The sequence below is a fragment of the Chiroxiphia lanceolata genome, chromosome 26 (assembly GCF_009829145.1).
Source record: "Chiroxiphia lanceolata isolate bChiLan1 chromosome 26, bChiLan1.pri, whole genome shotgun sequence".
NCBI classification, from domain to species: domain Eukaryota; kingdom Metazoa; phylum Chordata; class Aves; order Passeriformes; family Pipridae; genus Chiroxiphia; species Chiroxiphia lanceolata.
Genome location: NC_045662.1, coordinates 5109598 through 5122892, shown reverse-complemented (window position 1 = coordinate 5122892; position 13295 = coordinate 5109598). Strand labels below are relative to the sequence as shown.

General features: G+C 64.5%; 1 protein-coding gene across 12 annotated transcripts in view; it reads right to left on the bottom strand.

The window, feature by feature from the left end:
* Positions 1-13295, bottom strand: part of SRCIN1 (SRC kinase signaling inhibitor 1) — a 76067-nt gene that overhangs the window by 2858 nt on the left and 59914 nt on the right. For 10 of the 12 annotated variants that reach the window (XR_004360930.1, XR_004360931.1, XR_004360925.1 and 7 more), the window contains 13 exons: positions 12201-13015; positions 11761-11853; positions 11530-11573; positions 11060-11235; positions 9960-10135; positions 9622-9752; positions 9055-9202; positions 7984-8266; positions 7397-7646; positions 7071-7225; positions 6825-6977; positions 5679-5804; positions 1165-1302 (listed from right to left, as the gene is read on the bottom strand). Coding sequence is in view for 4 of the 12 variants with exons in the window: in XM_032711274.1 (XP_032567165.1) it covers positions 1165-1302; positions 5679-5804; positions 6825-6977; positions 7071-7225; positions 7397-7646; positions 7984-8266; positions 9055-9202; positions 9622-9752; positions 9960-10135; positions 11060-11235; positions 11530-11573; positions 11761-11853; positions 12201-13015 (2688 nt within the window). In the remaining 8 variants the exon portion in view is untranslated. The remainder of the gene's footprint in view (positions 1-1164; positions 1303-5678; positions 5805-6824; positions 6978-7070; positions 7226-7396; positions 7647-7983; positions 8267-9054; positions 9203-9621; positions 9753-9959; positions 10136-11059; positions 11236-11529; positions 11574-11760; positions 11854-12200; positions 13016-13295) is intronic. The other 2 variants (XR_004360929.1, XM_032711278.1) reach the window with 1 other exon arrangement.

Here is a 13295-nt window from a genome sequence, read left to right as displayed (position 1 = left end):
GAGACCCCGACCTTGAGGATGGAGTGTCTTGCCACTGTGAAGGACCCAGGTGATGGAACAGCCAAGGGTGGCACTGAGCCCTCTTGCCACAGCCAAAGGGAGTGCAAGATGCCCGTTTTGCTCATGCAACATTTGCCCAAACTGCACGAAATCCCCCCCAGTCCTGCTCCAAGTAGCTGGTGAAAAACCTTTGGGTTATCCAACAGGGTTTATGGATCCAACAGAACGAGCAGAATCGGGTTTATTGGACGGGGTTTTTTTTTTGATGCCAGGCCCCTGGAAGGGGATCAAGACACAGAGCAGGGAGTGGGGGGAGAGGAGGGGGTGAGCCCACTCGTGCTGCCCACTGAGGGGGAAGGGGTTGTTGGGATTAGGGGAGAAGAGGTGAGGAGGGAGGGAGGGCACTGAACTGGCCGTGGTCCCTTTGCCCGTGGCCTGAGCAAGCTGGGAATCCACGGCCAGCCCTGGGGTGTCAGCAAGGACAGAGCAGGAGCTGCCCCCGGGGATGGGAGAGGGGTGGGAGCTGGGTGTTGGGTGGGGGGGACGCTCCATCCCATCCCAAAATGCTTCTCTTCCAGCTGCTGTGGCCCACTCACCCTCTCCCCACGCTGCCAGGCACCCCAAATACCATCACCCTGCCTGTGACCCCCCTCCCAGGATAAGCTGCTTCTGTGGTGCACGGAGGGTCCCGGCTCCCCAGAACCCCCAGGACGGGCTGGGCAGCCCCAGCCGTGGTAAGTGAATCCCCCTGGAGCCCCTGTGCCAAGCACACGGCTCTGCCACGCTCATCACCGTGGCCAAGGGGCTCTTGGGGTCCCCCAGGGCGAGGGGACCGACGCTGGGGCTCAGCCCTTCCAGTGGGGACAGACAGGGCTGGGGGACAAACGACTCCGGCTTCGTCCTCACACCACACTGGGGGCGAGTTTGTCACTGCCAGCAGGAAATCATGTCCCTGACCCCCACAGGTGGGCACAGACCACGGCAAGAGCCCCTCCTGCACCCCAACATCCACGCCCCTGTGCCCCCCAGCCCCACCAAGGCGAAGGAGGCTCCGAGAGAGCCCGTTCTCCAAAAACACCACCCTCAGGGTCTCCCGTGCCCCTCACCCCGACTCAGGCCATGCCCGAGGCGATGCCAGGGCCGTGGGCAGTAGGGATGGACTACCTGCTGCTGGCCCTGGATGCGCATGTACTCCATCCGCTGCTTTATGTGCTTGCTCTTGTCGGGGCTGCCCTGCTGGCTCTGCTTCAGCCGCGACGCCGGATTCACCACCTTCATGGCCGGGATGGACACGCCGCCGCTCTGCCGGGACACAGGACCGGGGGGAAAGGGTTAAAACCCGCAGGTGAAGCGCCCCACAGGCACCGTTGGCAGCTTGGCACGGGATGCCCGGAGCTGTGCCGAGCCCCCCCTCGGCGGCACCGCCGGGATGTCCCTGCCCGGGGTGCCCGGGGTGGCAAAGCCGGGTGAGGACGAGGCCACCGGCTCCTCGTGCCAAGGGAGCTCCGGCGGGAGAGCTCCCAAACCACCCAGGACTTACCAGGAAGCCACCAAAGAGGGACAGACACGGCAAACACCGGGAGACGGAGGGCAGGAGGAGAACACCCCGCCGGGGCAGGGGTGCACGGCCAAGAGAGGGGGAAAGAGGCGACGGCAGGCAGAAGCAGATTCCAGGTGGGAACGGCGGCAGTGGGGATACAGAGGTGTTCATTGACTGGCTGGGCACGGGTGGGCACCCAAAGTAATGCAAGAGCAGCGGTGAGGGATGTGGTACCTGCACACACACACCCCCCAAAGCGGTGCCTCATGTGTCCCCCCGTGCCCGGGGCACCCCAGATCCTCTCCCTGCCATCACCTCCTGCCTGCCCCGTGCCAACGGGGAGAGCCAGCGGGTCACCGGGGTGAGGCCAGGCTGGTGACTCCATGCAGGCACAGCTCTCTGCCTTGTCTGCCCCTCTGTGATCCTCAGTGGTCCCGTGGAGGGGTCACAGGGATTCCTGCACCCCACAGAGTCGTGGAATATCCTGAGCTGGGAGGGACCGACGAGGATCACTGAGGTCCAGCTCCTGGCCCTGCACAGCACACCCCAACAATCCCACGTGTGCCTGCACCACACCACTCCCGACACAGCAGGCACTGGGAACCTTCCCAACCAACAGAGCATCCTTGGAAGGTGACACAACACCTGCCCTGCTTTAGGACGGGCTCAGTGCAGTCTCTCCAGCCTAACCCTGAGCTTTGCTCTGTGTGCACCCACACGTGTCACAGCCACAGCCATAAATCCAGCCCGCAGCTCCGCTCCTATTTTCCCAGGCTCCAGAGGTGCAGCGGGAGCCAATAACAGGAAAAAATGCAGCTACACCCACTTGCCAGCCCATTCACCCAGCGAGAGCACCCCGGCACTGCTGGGAACCAACGGCTCCAAACGGGAAAGGAGATTTATTCCCCCAGTGCTGACTGTTAATAAAGGAGCAGGTTGATGTCAGAGCAGCTCGGGGCATTCCCCCCCCCTTCCTTTTCCCAGCTATTCAGCTGGATTCCAGCAGAAAGCAATTTGGATGGCTTCAGGGAGCCCGAGCTGTGATTTAATTAGGAGAAACATCTGCCAGGCTCCAACTGCAGTTCATTAGGGAAGTGTTTATGCAAAACGGGGAAACGAAGGACGACGCTTCGTCACCCACAGCACCTGGCCCTCGCTGCACCCCATGGGATGCTCGTCATGGACCCCGTGGGATGCTAATCATGGATCAAACAGGACGCTCGTCACGGACCCCGTGCTCATCACCAGCCCCGTGCTCAGCCCCAAAACCTGCCAGGGCAGAGGACACCACCCTATGCAGGGTCTAACTGAGGATGGGACCAGGCAGCACTGCCTGGCACCATCTCCCTTCCTGCTGCCGACTCCTCCCTCAGCTCATTCCTGCTTGCCCGCAATTCCCAAACCCCTCCAAGTGACAGGGAGGAAAGGAGGTCGGTTTTCCACCTCGGCTCTGCCTGGAGGTAGAGTCACAGAGAGGGAGCAGGTAGAGGTGGAGGAAGAGACATCAAGAGTGAGTCCAGGGCAGAGCACGGCAAGAGGGATAATAGAAAATAAACCTGCGGGATGCCGGGGGGCAGCTGCGGCTTGGGGAGCAGCGGTGGCTTGGTCTTGCTTGGGGATGGGCTCCTGGGAGCATCATCTTTGGCCTGGCTGAGGTCCAGCACAGTCCCATCATCACAGCTCCTCTGGCTGAGGTCCCCCAGACCCTTCCTGGTCTCCTTGCCGGCCTCCTTGGGTCCCGCTGGTCCCAGCAGGTCTTTAGGGAACACCGACTCCACCGAGGGGTGGCTGCTGATCTCACTGATGGTCATTTCCAGCTCTCGGATCGTCTCTTCCAGGCTATCCAGTCTCTGGTACGTGTCTTCATAAATCTCCTTGCTGCCCGGAGTCGCGGGGCGGCGAGGGGACACCGGCCCTTGGCAGAGCCCCTCCGGCACCTTCCTCCCCATTCCGGTGTCCCCCCCGGCAGCTGGAGCCCCTCCATCCCATCCTGGAGTCGCTGTGCCACAGCCTGGCCTTGGGCACACCGTGACCTGCTCCGGGGGATGCTCAGCCTGGGACGGTCCCTTTCCCTGCGGGGTCGGATCCCTGCCCGGGAAAGCTCCTGGATTTGGCACTGGGCAGGCTGGGGCTGGTTTGGAAGCCCCAGCAGAATCTCCAGGAGGGAGTGGTGCCTCCTGCACACTCTGCCTGGCTCCTCCTTGGGGATCTCCATCACTGGGAATTTGGGGGATGATGCCACCGGTGGAGGGAAGTGCGGCCCCTCCAACTCCGGCACCCCCCCGGGGCTGAGGAGGCTGTGCAGCCACGGGACCTTGGTGACAAGTCTTGCTGCTGCCTCCTCTCCTGCTGGCAGCGTTCAGAGCCGTGTCCCCTCCTTGCCCCCCCGTGGGGTGGCTCGTTTTATCCCTTGGGAAAGAGAACCCCCAAATCTCTCCCGCTGCACGAGCACGACCCCGAGACGAGCTGCTGGGGGGCTGCGGGGCTGCAGCTGGGGGGTGCCCATGTGCCAACAGAGACTTTTCGGGGCCACCAGGAGCCACAGGGCCTTTCCTTGCCCCCTTGGGTGCAAACTCCCCTCCTGCTCCTCCGCTGCCCGTTTCCACCCACACCTCCGGCTCGGCTTCGGGGGATGGCGGCTCCGACACCCACTCGGTGAGCACAATCTGTGGGAGGGAGAAAGCCCGGCTCCCCGGGACTGCCAGGGCCAGCGGCTCCTAGGTAGAGAATTCAGACAGATTAGGAGCCAGAGGGGGGAGCAGGAGCTGCTGGGGGGCCACTGAGTGTCCCCACACACCACCGGGGTCCTGCGGTGCCGGTGCCTCCGGGCATCGCTGCAGGGAGGTGTTCGGGCAGGGAGGGGATGCTCATCGACCCTCCTGCCCAGCCCTGGTGCCCCACCAGCACCCCCAGCACAGACTGGGACTGGTTTTATCGTGCTCAAGGCAAGCTGGGCCTGGGAGATTTCGGCAATGAATCGCCCGGGGTTTAACCGGTAAAAACGCGACGGTGTCGCTGGCACCTCCCGAACGCCTTTGGAAATCCGACCGCCACCCTCCAGCTTGGATTTCTCCACGCTGGTGTAAACTGGCACAGCGGTGGTGCCAAGAGCAGAGCCCAGCTCCTGGTAGAGCTTCAGCAGGGGATGAGCCACCACAAACGAGCCGCCGAGGGGCAACCGGCCTTTAAAACCCTGAGTAGCAAGAAGTCAGCTGGAAAACGCTGCTCTTCCTCCCCCACCTCCCTGTTCCCATCCCCAGGGAGATCCAACGAGCTGTGCAGTGCCCGAGGAGCCAGAGCCAGCTGTGCCCTCCACGGAGCAGAGGGCAGGTGAGCTGGAGAGGTGCCCTGGCAGAAGAGGTGCCCCTGCAGCTCCCCCCAAGCCTGGGGCAGAGAGGGAGGGAAACCCCTGTGCTGGGATGGGCACAGAGCTCTGGGTCTGGAGCTGGACACACCTGACCTCTGAAGAGGGGTCCTTGCACGCAGGGACAGACAGACAACTCAGCCCTGGTGTCCCAGGAGAGGGGAGGGACCCAGCAGGACCCCTGCAAGGTGCCCAGACCCCCCAGCAGCAGGTGAGGCAGAGCTCCCCTCACTCGGTGCCTTCTGGCATCAGCAGGACCCTCTGTCCTGCTCTTTACCCCCTTGTTCCCCCGCTCTGGGCACCCCCTACTCCATCCCATCCACTCTCCAGGCACTTTCCTCCTGCTCTCCCCACCCTGGAGCCCAGGACAGAGGGCAGGAAGGTTGGGAGGGAGCCAGGGCCAGGCCCAGGCAGAGCCCAGCCCTTCACCTTCCGCCCTCATCATGCACAGCCAGGGGAGTCTCCCATGCATCGCCCACCAGTGACACCCCCTGGGCACCCAGTGCAGGGTGAGAGCAGCCAGCCCTCCCTGTGCCGTGCCCGCAGGGGTGCTGGGGTGGCCCCTTCCTTCCTCCCACCCCGACCTGGCCCTCACAGGAGCCACGAGGCCGCCGGGTGGGTCAGTGCTGGGTCCTGAGCCGTGTCAGTGCCGGCCACGCAGAGACGGTGAGCGAGGGGGTGGAGAGAAGCCATTAGTTTGTTAAACCAGAGGAAGAAGCAGAAGTGAGTTAAAGAGAGGCAGGAGAGGAGGTGGTGAAGGTGCAGCCCCGTTACCTTCCATCCTTGGGCTGCAACGGAGGCTCCGTTGGGCCACAGCTCTGCCAGCCCAGGGCAGACGGCCACGAGTGGCTCGTGATGGAGCTTGGGGAGGAAAGGGGAGGCAGAGCTTCTCTGAAACACCTGGGGAGTCAAACACGGGGGTTGGAGGAGGGAGGCTTGGGGTAAGGAGGACGCAGCCCCTGCCTGCAGGGATGGTCACACCACGACTGGGGCTTGGCAGCGAGCGAAAGAAGCTTTGGCTGTTATCAGATGCAGAGGCAGCCTCGTCCCCTCTGCTGCTGGCAGTGTCACTGCTCCCCAGGCCTGCAGCAGCACCAGTCCTGCCTGCAGCATCACCATCCCCCTGCCTGCACCATCCCCCTGCCTGCAGCAGCACCAGTCCTGCCTGCAGCATCATCAGTCCCCCTGCCTGTAGCATCACTGGTCCAGTCCCTCTGCCTGCGGTGTCATTAATCCCCCTGCCTGTACCACCACCTGTCCCCTGTACCATCACCAGTCCCACCTGCATCATCACCCGTCCCCTGCCTGTACCATCACCCATCCCCTGCACCATCATCCATCCCCTGCCTGTACCATCACCTGTCCGCTGCCTGCACCACCACTGTCCCCCTGCCTGCACCACCACTGTCCCCCTGCCTGCACCATCACCAGTTCTCCTGCCTCCTGGGGGAAACCCACCAAGGAAAAGCCATCCCTGGCCCACTCGGGTAGCTCCACAGCAGTAAACAGGGGCAGGACATGGGGCACAGCCAGCCAGGGGGTGCAGAGCCTGAGGGTGGCATCTCAGGGGGTACCTCTGCAGTGCCCCCTGCACAAAACCCCACGAACCTCCAGCTGCAGCCGTGGAGAGTTAAAAACCAAACGAGCTCGGCTTAAAGCCCGAGCTGGGGTGGAAGTGCTGAAGAAAGAGGGTGACCCCGGCGTGCAGCACCCGGACCCAGCGAGGGGTTCAGCCACTGCTCCGTCCCTGTGGCACCACGTTCCTGGGCGAGGAGAGGGAATCCCGCTGCGGCACCCACGTGTGGGACATCACACCCCACCCCGAGGTGTCCCCTGAGCTGGGCACAGCCCCCCCGTGTGAGCAGACAGGGCAGGGCAGGGCGGGCGAGCCGGGGGTCCCGCAGCCCCTCCCACGCCCACCTCCAGCTCGGCGATGATCCGATCCTCGTCGTCGTCGTCCTTGATGGCCGAGGCGATGATGGGGGGGGTGGAGGCCGGCCTGACCACCTCGGACACCGTCCTCCTCAGCTTCACCTGCGGCTTCTGCGTCTCCAGCTCCTCCGACTCGGCCTTCTGCCAGCGGGGAGCAGGGTGGTGAGGGGCGGGGGGCACCGGCAGCCGGGGCCGGTCCTGCCCAGCAGCCACCCCCCAGCCCGTGCTCCCTACCTTCATAAACCCGGGCTCCTTCTTGCTGGTGACGATGACCTCCCCGCTGCGGGTGGTGGTCAGCCCGTGGGACGAGGGGAAGCTCCGGCGTGGAGGGGGAGGTGGGGGGGATTTGGAGGGTTTCTCGGTCCGGTACCGCGGCACCGTCAGCTCGTCTGGGCACAAACGGTGCTGTGAGGGCACGAGACCTTTCCCTGCCCCTCTCATACAACACCCCCCCCCCCGGGCACAAACCTCCCCTTGGGGCAGCACGGACCAGCCCAGGCGGTGCCCCTGCGGCACCACACCCGCCCGGCCCCGCGGGCAGAGGTGACCCCAGGCCGTACCTGAGCCCCGGCGGCCGTTGGGGTCCCCTTTGCCCCCCGATTTCGGCGCGTGCTGCGGCTTGGAGGGTTTGTGCTCGGGGGTGGAGGCGGCGCTGCCGCTGCCCGGGGCTTGTTTGTGCTTGGCAGCGAATTCCAGGTCGGGGATGGCCTTCATGAGCTCGGCCTGCGTCTCCTCCAGGAGCCGGTTGATGTCCTTGGCACTGTACTGGGTCAGCGCTGCCCGTTTCTCCTCCCAGTCCCGCTCGGCCGCCTGAGGACGGCAGGCAGAGCCCGCTCCAGTCCTGTCCACGCCGCAGCTCCTCCTGCCCTCGCAGGCAGGATGTGACCCCCCAGCCCTGCTGCCACCCCCCCAACCCGCTGCCGAGCCCAGGAGGAGCTGGGGTGCCACTGTTGCCCCCCATCCCGAGCTGCACAACCCCCCCCACGTGCAATGGGGGTGCTCCCAGCGCTGCATCACCCAGGGCTCTCCCACCCACCAGCCACCCCAGCGAGGAGAAGGAGCTCCTGTTCCCAGTTTCAGCTGGAAGACACACATAGACCCTCTAGAAGAGCCCCCCCGAGCTGAGGACCCCCCCCCAGGCTCTCACCTCCACGGACACAGCTTTGTCCGCGCTCTTCTTGCTGGGGGTCTCCGGCCCCGTCTGTGTCTTGGCGGGCACCATCTCCGGGGCTCGGGCGGGGTTATTGCTCTTGGAGGGGTGGCTCTGGGTCTGGGGGGGGCTGTGCCCGAAGCTGGGCATGCCCAGGCTCACGGGGGGGCTGGTGGGCATCTCCAAATCCAGCCCTTTGCTGAAGTCCGTCTCGGGGGCCACCTTCTTGGGGGACTGGCTGAGGTTGCTGGGGGAGGTCCACACGCCCTCGTCCACTTGCCTGCCAGGGGCAGAGTGATGGTGTTGGGGGGGCTGCACGGCACTGGGGGGGCCACTGCACCCTCCCCATGCCGCAAAAAACCTGCTCTCCTGCTCTGATGGCTGGGAAGGGGCTGGGGCTGATGCTGCAGCCCGTTTTGGGGGAGCACACGAACGAGCCCCTCCACCTGGCTGCCCGTTTTCATGAACCTGGGAGGAAATCGGATCTCTCCAAACCCTTCCTCTCCATCAGATCTGGCTGAAACTGCCCTTTGGATCCAGGAGTTATCAGGGGTGAGGATGACAGCCAGGCAGTTCAGACACTGCATGATCCTACAGGCTAATTTCCGTGGAAAACCAGGCTAGTGATGAGCCCAAGGCAATCCCGGCGCCGGCCGAGCCCTGAGCCATCCCAAGAGGTCTCCTAATGGGAAGAGGCAGGTGGGCTCCATGGCCCAGCCTGCCATGAACATTACATCTGGGAGATGATTGTTGGGTTTTTTTTCTCCAGCAGAGCAATTCCCTGCTCCTCAGCAAAGGGATTTCTGATCACACCAAGGGCTGCCTTTCCTTCCTGAGATGCAATCCCTCCTTTTTTCGAAGCAATAAGGAAAAGAGGAGTTCCCACAGACCTGGAGAGGGCTGAGGGTGGTTTTGAGTTCCTTAGCAGAAAAATGAGCTGTTTACCAACATCCCTTGGATGCTCCTCCTGCCCTGACTTTGGGATTTGGGATTAATGCAGAGGACACCGACACACGTGGGGACACAGGGACAGCCGAGGTGTCCAAGGGGCTGGGTTTTGGAGCTCACCTGCGGATCTGGGCGAGGGTGTCTGTCACTGTCTTGCAGCGTTTGAGGAGCCCATCGAGCCGGTTCGGCTCCTCCTTGAGGAACTTCACAGCTTCCACCTCCACCCGCAGCACCACCCGCATCTTGCTCTGCAGGCTGGGGAACTGGGCTGGGGGGGGGGACATCGGGGGTCACCACGGCCCCTTTGTGCCGGGGAGACCCTCCCAGTGCCCACCCCACACCCACCAACAGCACCATGTCCATCATACCCAGGCAAAGGGCACCCTGCCAGGTTGGAGTGGGAGGGGTGGATCCTGGGAAGCCTGGGCTCTCCCCAGGCCCCTCATCCCGTCTCCATCCACCCACAGGCACCAATTTTAGCCCATGAAGGCCCCTCTACATCCACAGGCACCAGGACACACCCAGTGCTGACGGGCACCAGGATACCCACTCCAGGAATGCAGAGGGACCTGCTGGTGGGTGCAAACACTCAAACCCAGAGGCAACGGACATCCTGGAGCATCCCACACGCAGGGATGGAGCAGGGAAACACGGGAAGGCTCCGCTTGCCCCCCGGCCCATCCTCACCCTTCAGGTCTGTGAGCGTCTCCCCCAGCTGCTTGAGCACCACCGCCTTCTCCTCCAGCTCCTGCACAGGGATCAGCCGGTGATTGTGGGCCAGATCCTTCTGGATCTTCTCCACAGACTTCTCCAGGTCACTGCGAGCACAGAAGGAGGGTGGGGGTGTCACCGTTGTGCCACGACGCCGGAGAACCCCGGGGGGGGGCAGAAGGGAGAGGACCACTGGGTTTGGGGACCCCTCCTCAGGCAGGGACACGTCCCGGCAGCGGGCAGAGCCGCCGACCTGCAGCCAGGGAGGATCCGGCCCCTCGAGGGGGGTGCAAGGACCCCCTGCCCAGGCTCACTTGAGCTGCTGGGTGATGAGCTCCTCCTCGTTGAGGTAGCGGAGCCGCTCCTCCTCCACGAGGCTGCGCTGGCGCTGCAGAGGGTCCTCGTGCTTGCGCACGGTGTCCGTCACCCGCACGCTGATCTCCGTCTCCGTCCGCCGCAGCAGCGTCTTCACCGTCTCCTGGTTCTGCAGCTGCGGGGATGGAAAGTGGATTCAGGACGGGCAAGACCCTCCCCGGTGGGTGACGGGTCCCCACAAGTGGCCAGCGGGGCGTGGGGAGGGACCCCCTCGCTCTCCCACGCCGCGGGATGTTCCGAGCGGGAAGGGATCCGTGAGGATGGAGTCTGGTTCATGGCCCACGTGGGGATCAAACCCACCAGCACTGTGCCCTGACCAACTGTGCCACCCTCACCCCGGCCCCACGCAAAGCCACCTTCCCAAAAGCCACCTTCCCCAAAAGCCACCTTCCCCAAAAGCCATATTCCTCAAAAGCCATATTCCCTAAAAGCCACCTTCCCAAAAGCCACCGTCCCCAAAGCCACCTTCCCCAAAGCCACCTTCCCCAAAAGCCACCTTCCCCAAAGCCACCTTCTCCAAAAGCCACCTTCCCCAAAGCCACATTCCCCAAAAGCCACCTTCCCCAAAAGCCACCTTCCCAAAAGCCACATTCCCCAAAAGCCACCTTCCCCAAAAGCCACCTTCCCCAAAAACCACCTTCCCCAAAAACCACCTTCCCCAAAAGCCACCTTCCCCAAAAACCACCTTCCCCAAAAGCCATATTCCCCAAAAGCCACCTTCCCCAAAAGCCACCTTCCCCAAATCCACCTTCCCCAAAAGCCACCTTCCCCAAATCCACCTTCCCTAAAAGCCACCTTCCCCAAATCCACCTTCCCCAAAGCCACCTTCCCCAAATCCACCTTCCCCAAATCCACCTTCCCCAGGTCGCCATGAGCACAGGAGGAGGGCACAGGGGTGTCACCGCTGTGCCACAACACCAGAGAACCCCGGGGGGAGCAGCTCCCCGTGCGGCAGGAGGGGGAAAAAGAGGGATTTTCCTGTCACACCCCAGGCCGAGCCTGGGGCCAGGCTGGGGACCGACCCCCTGAGGGTCCCCACCTGCAGCTTCCTGAGCTGCTGCAGCTGGTTGCGCAGGTCGCTGGCGTTCTGCTGCAGGTCGTGGAGGTGCAGCTGCATGTGCAGGCGGGTGATGGCCGTGGGCTGCCCCGCCGGGGTGCTGCTGGCCGAGGGCGGCGGTGGCGCGGGCACCGGGGTGCCCCCGCTGCGGCTGGTGGCTGTGGGGGGACGGGGGGGGACAAGCAGAGAGCGTTGAAGGGTGATGTCCCACCCCAGCACAGGTTTCAGCCCCCGTTTCTCTTATTTCACCACCCAGTCCTTCAGTCCTGGTGGTCTCCAAAACTACCCCCCCCTTGCTTGCCCTAAGAGGCCACCCCAGAGTGGGATGGGGGGGTCCTGCTGGCTGCCAGGACATGGAGGGGTGCAGACCCCCACTCCTGCTCCCTCCCTGGGACACCCGTGGGCAGAGGAGGGGGTGCTGCAGGGCGAGGGGCTCATCTCCAGCCACTTACACGCCGACGGGGGGGTCCCACCGTTGGTGGCTTCTGTCTTCTCGCTGCAATGAGAGAGAGAGAAGGGGAGTGAGTGTGGAGGCACCTCCATCCTCACTGGATGGAGGCAGGGGCACGGCAGGGGCTGGTGTCCCCTGGGAGGGGGGCAGGACCCCCAGGATTGGCAGCAAACAGCTCAGCTGGAGGTCTCTCCCCACCCCAGGGACCCACAGGTGCCTTCCCGTTCCTCACCTGGGGGTCTCAGCCTCGGAGCCGCGGAGCAGAGCGCTCTGCACCAGCCCTGTCAGGCTGGCAATCTGCTTCTCCATGGCCTCCATCCGCTCCCTGCACGGGGAAAGGGAGAGGGGACGGATGGGTGAGGGGGTGAGGAGCTGGATCCGGAACCGAGGGCACCCTGAGGTTCGTCCCGGCCTCACTCACATCCAGCTGTTCCTTGCAGCCCCAGGAGAGACATCCACCCCCTCCATTCCCTCTCTCTCCAGCCTCCAGCACCCTCAGCCGCTCCCCTCCACCCTCACTCGGTGCCTCATTCCCCATCCCGGCACCTGCCACAGCGGGATGATCCAAAGCTTCCCTCGGCTCCTCCTCTCCCTCCCCAGCCGCCCCAATGGAAAACCACCGGAGCAGCAAAGCTCACACCCCCGGGGGGCTCCTCCCACGCCCCATCTCACCTCGTCTCCGTGTCCTTGGCGGGTCCGGGGGAGCCAAACCCTGAGAGCGGGCGCTCACCGGGGCCGGGGAAGAGCTCGGGGGGGCCGGAGGAGCTGGGGTTGCGCGTCTTGCCCACGGGGCTGTCCATGAACACCGAGGAGCAGGAATCCTTGCGGAAGGACTGGCGGACGGGCGAGGAGCGGCTGGGGGGCCCCGAGTAGGGGCTGTGGGGGCTCTGCCCCGGCTGCACGTCCACCATCTTCTGCGGGGACGAGGGGGGCACGCGGAAGCCCAGCCCGGGGCCGTACGTGTCGCCGTAGATGGGCGCGTTGGGCTTGTACAGCCCGTCCTCCAGCTCCGACTGCAGCGCCGCCGCCGAGTAGGTGCTGAGGGAGCGCACGGAGCCCCGCTTGTACAGCCCCCCCGAGTAGCCAAAGGGGTCCCCCATGCCCGCCAGGGACTGCGTGGAGGTGATGCTGAGCCGGCCCTCGTGCACCATCCCGTAGGGGTCGGCGTAGAGCCCCTCGTTCTTCACCAGCACCACGTTCTTCCCGGCCAGGTCCTCGTCGGGCTTCACGTCGCGGCGCTCCAGGATGGCGCTGGGGCTGGGGGACACGCCGGGGGCGGGCGGGAGGCTGGCCAGGCGCTCGCCGTGGTGCACGGGGCTGCCGGCGTAGGAGGGCGGGCGGCCCCCGCTGTAGGACATGCGGGAGCGGGACGGGGACGAGGACTGCAGCACGGGCGGGGGCGACCCCGAGGCCAGGTGGGACGCCGGGGACATGTTGTTGAGCCGGCGGGTGGGAGACGATTCCCTGGACGTGTACACCATCTCCCTCTGCGGGGAGGGGCGGGGGGTCAGCGCCGTGTCCCCTCCCCTGCTCCGCCCCGCTGGGACCCTCCACCCCTCCGAGCACCAGCAGCTCCCTCCTGAGCACCAACAGCTCCCTCCTTCCCCTCCGGCTGCGGGAGGATTTATCCTGATGAATTCCCTAAATACTGTGTCTATCACCCCAAACATCCACCCTCTTAAAGCAACACTTAAAAAACTCTTGGACCCAGGCGAGACGAATCCCAGTCATCCCTCCTGCCACAAACACGTGGAATTATCAGCCTCT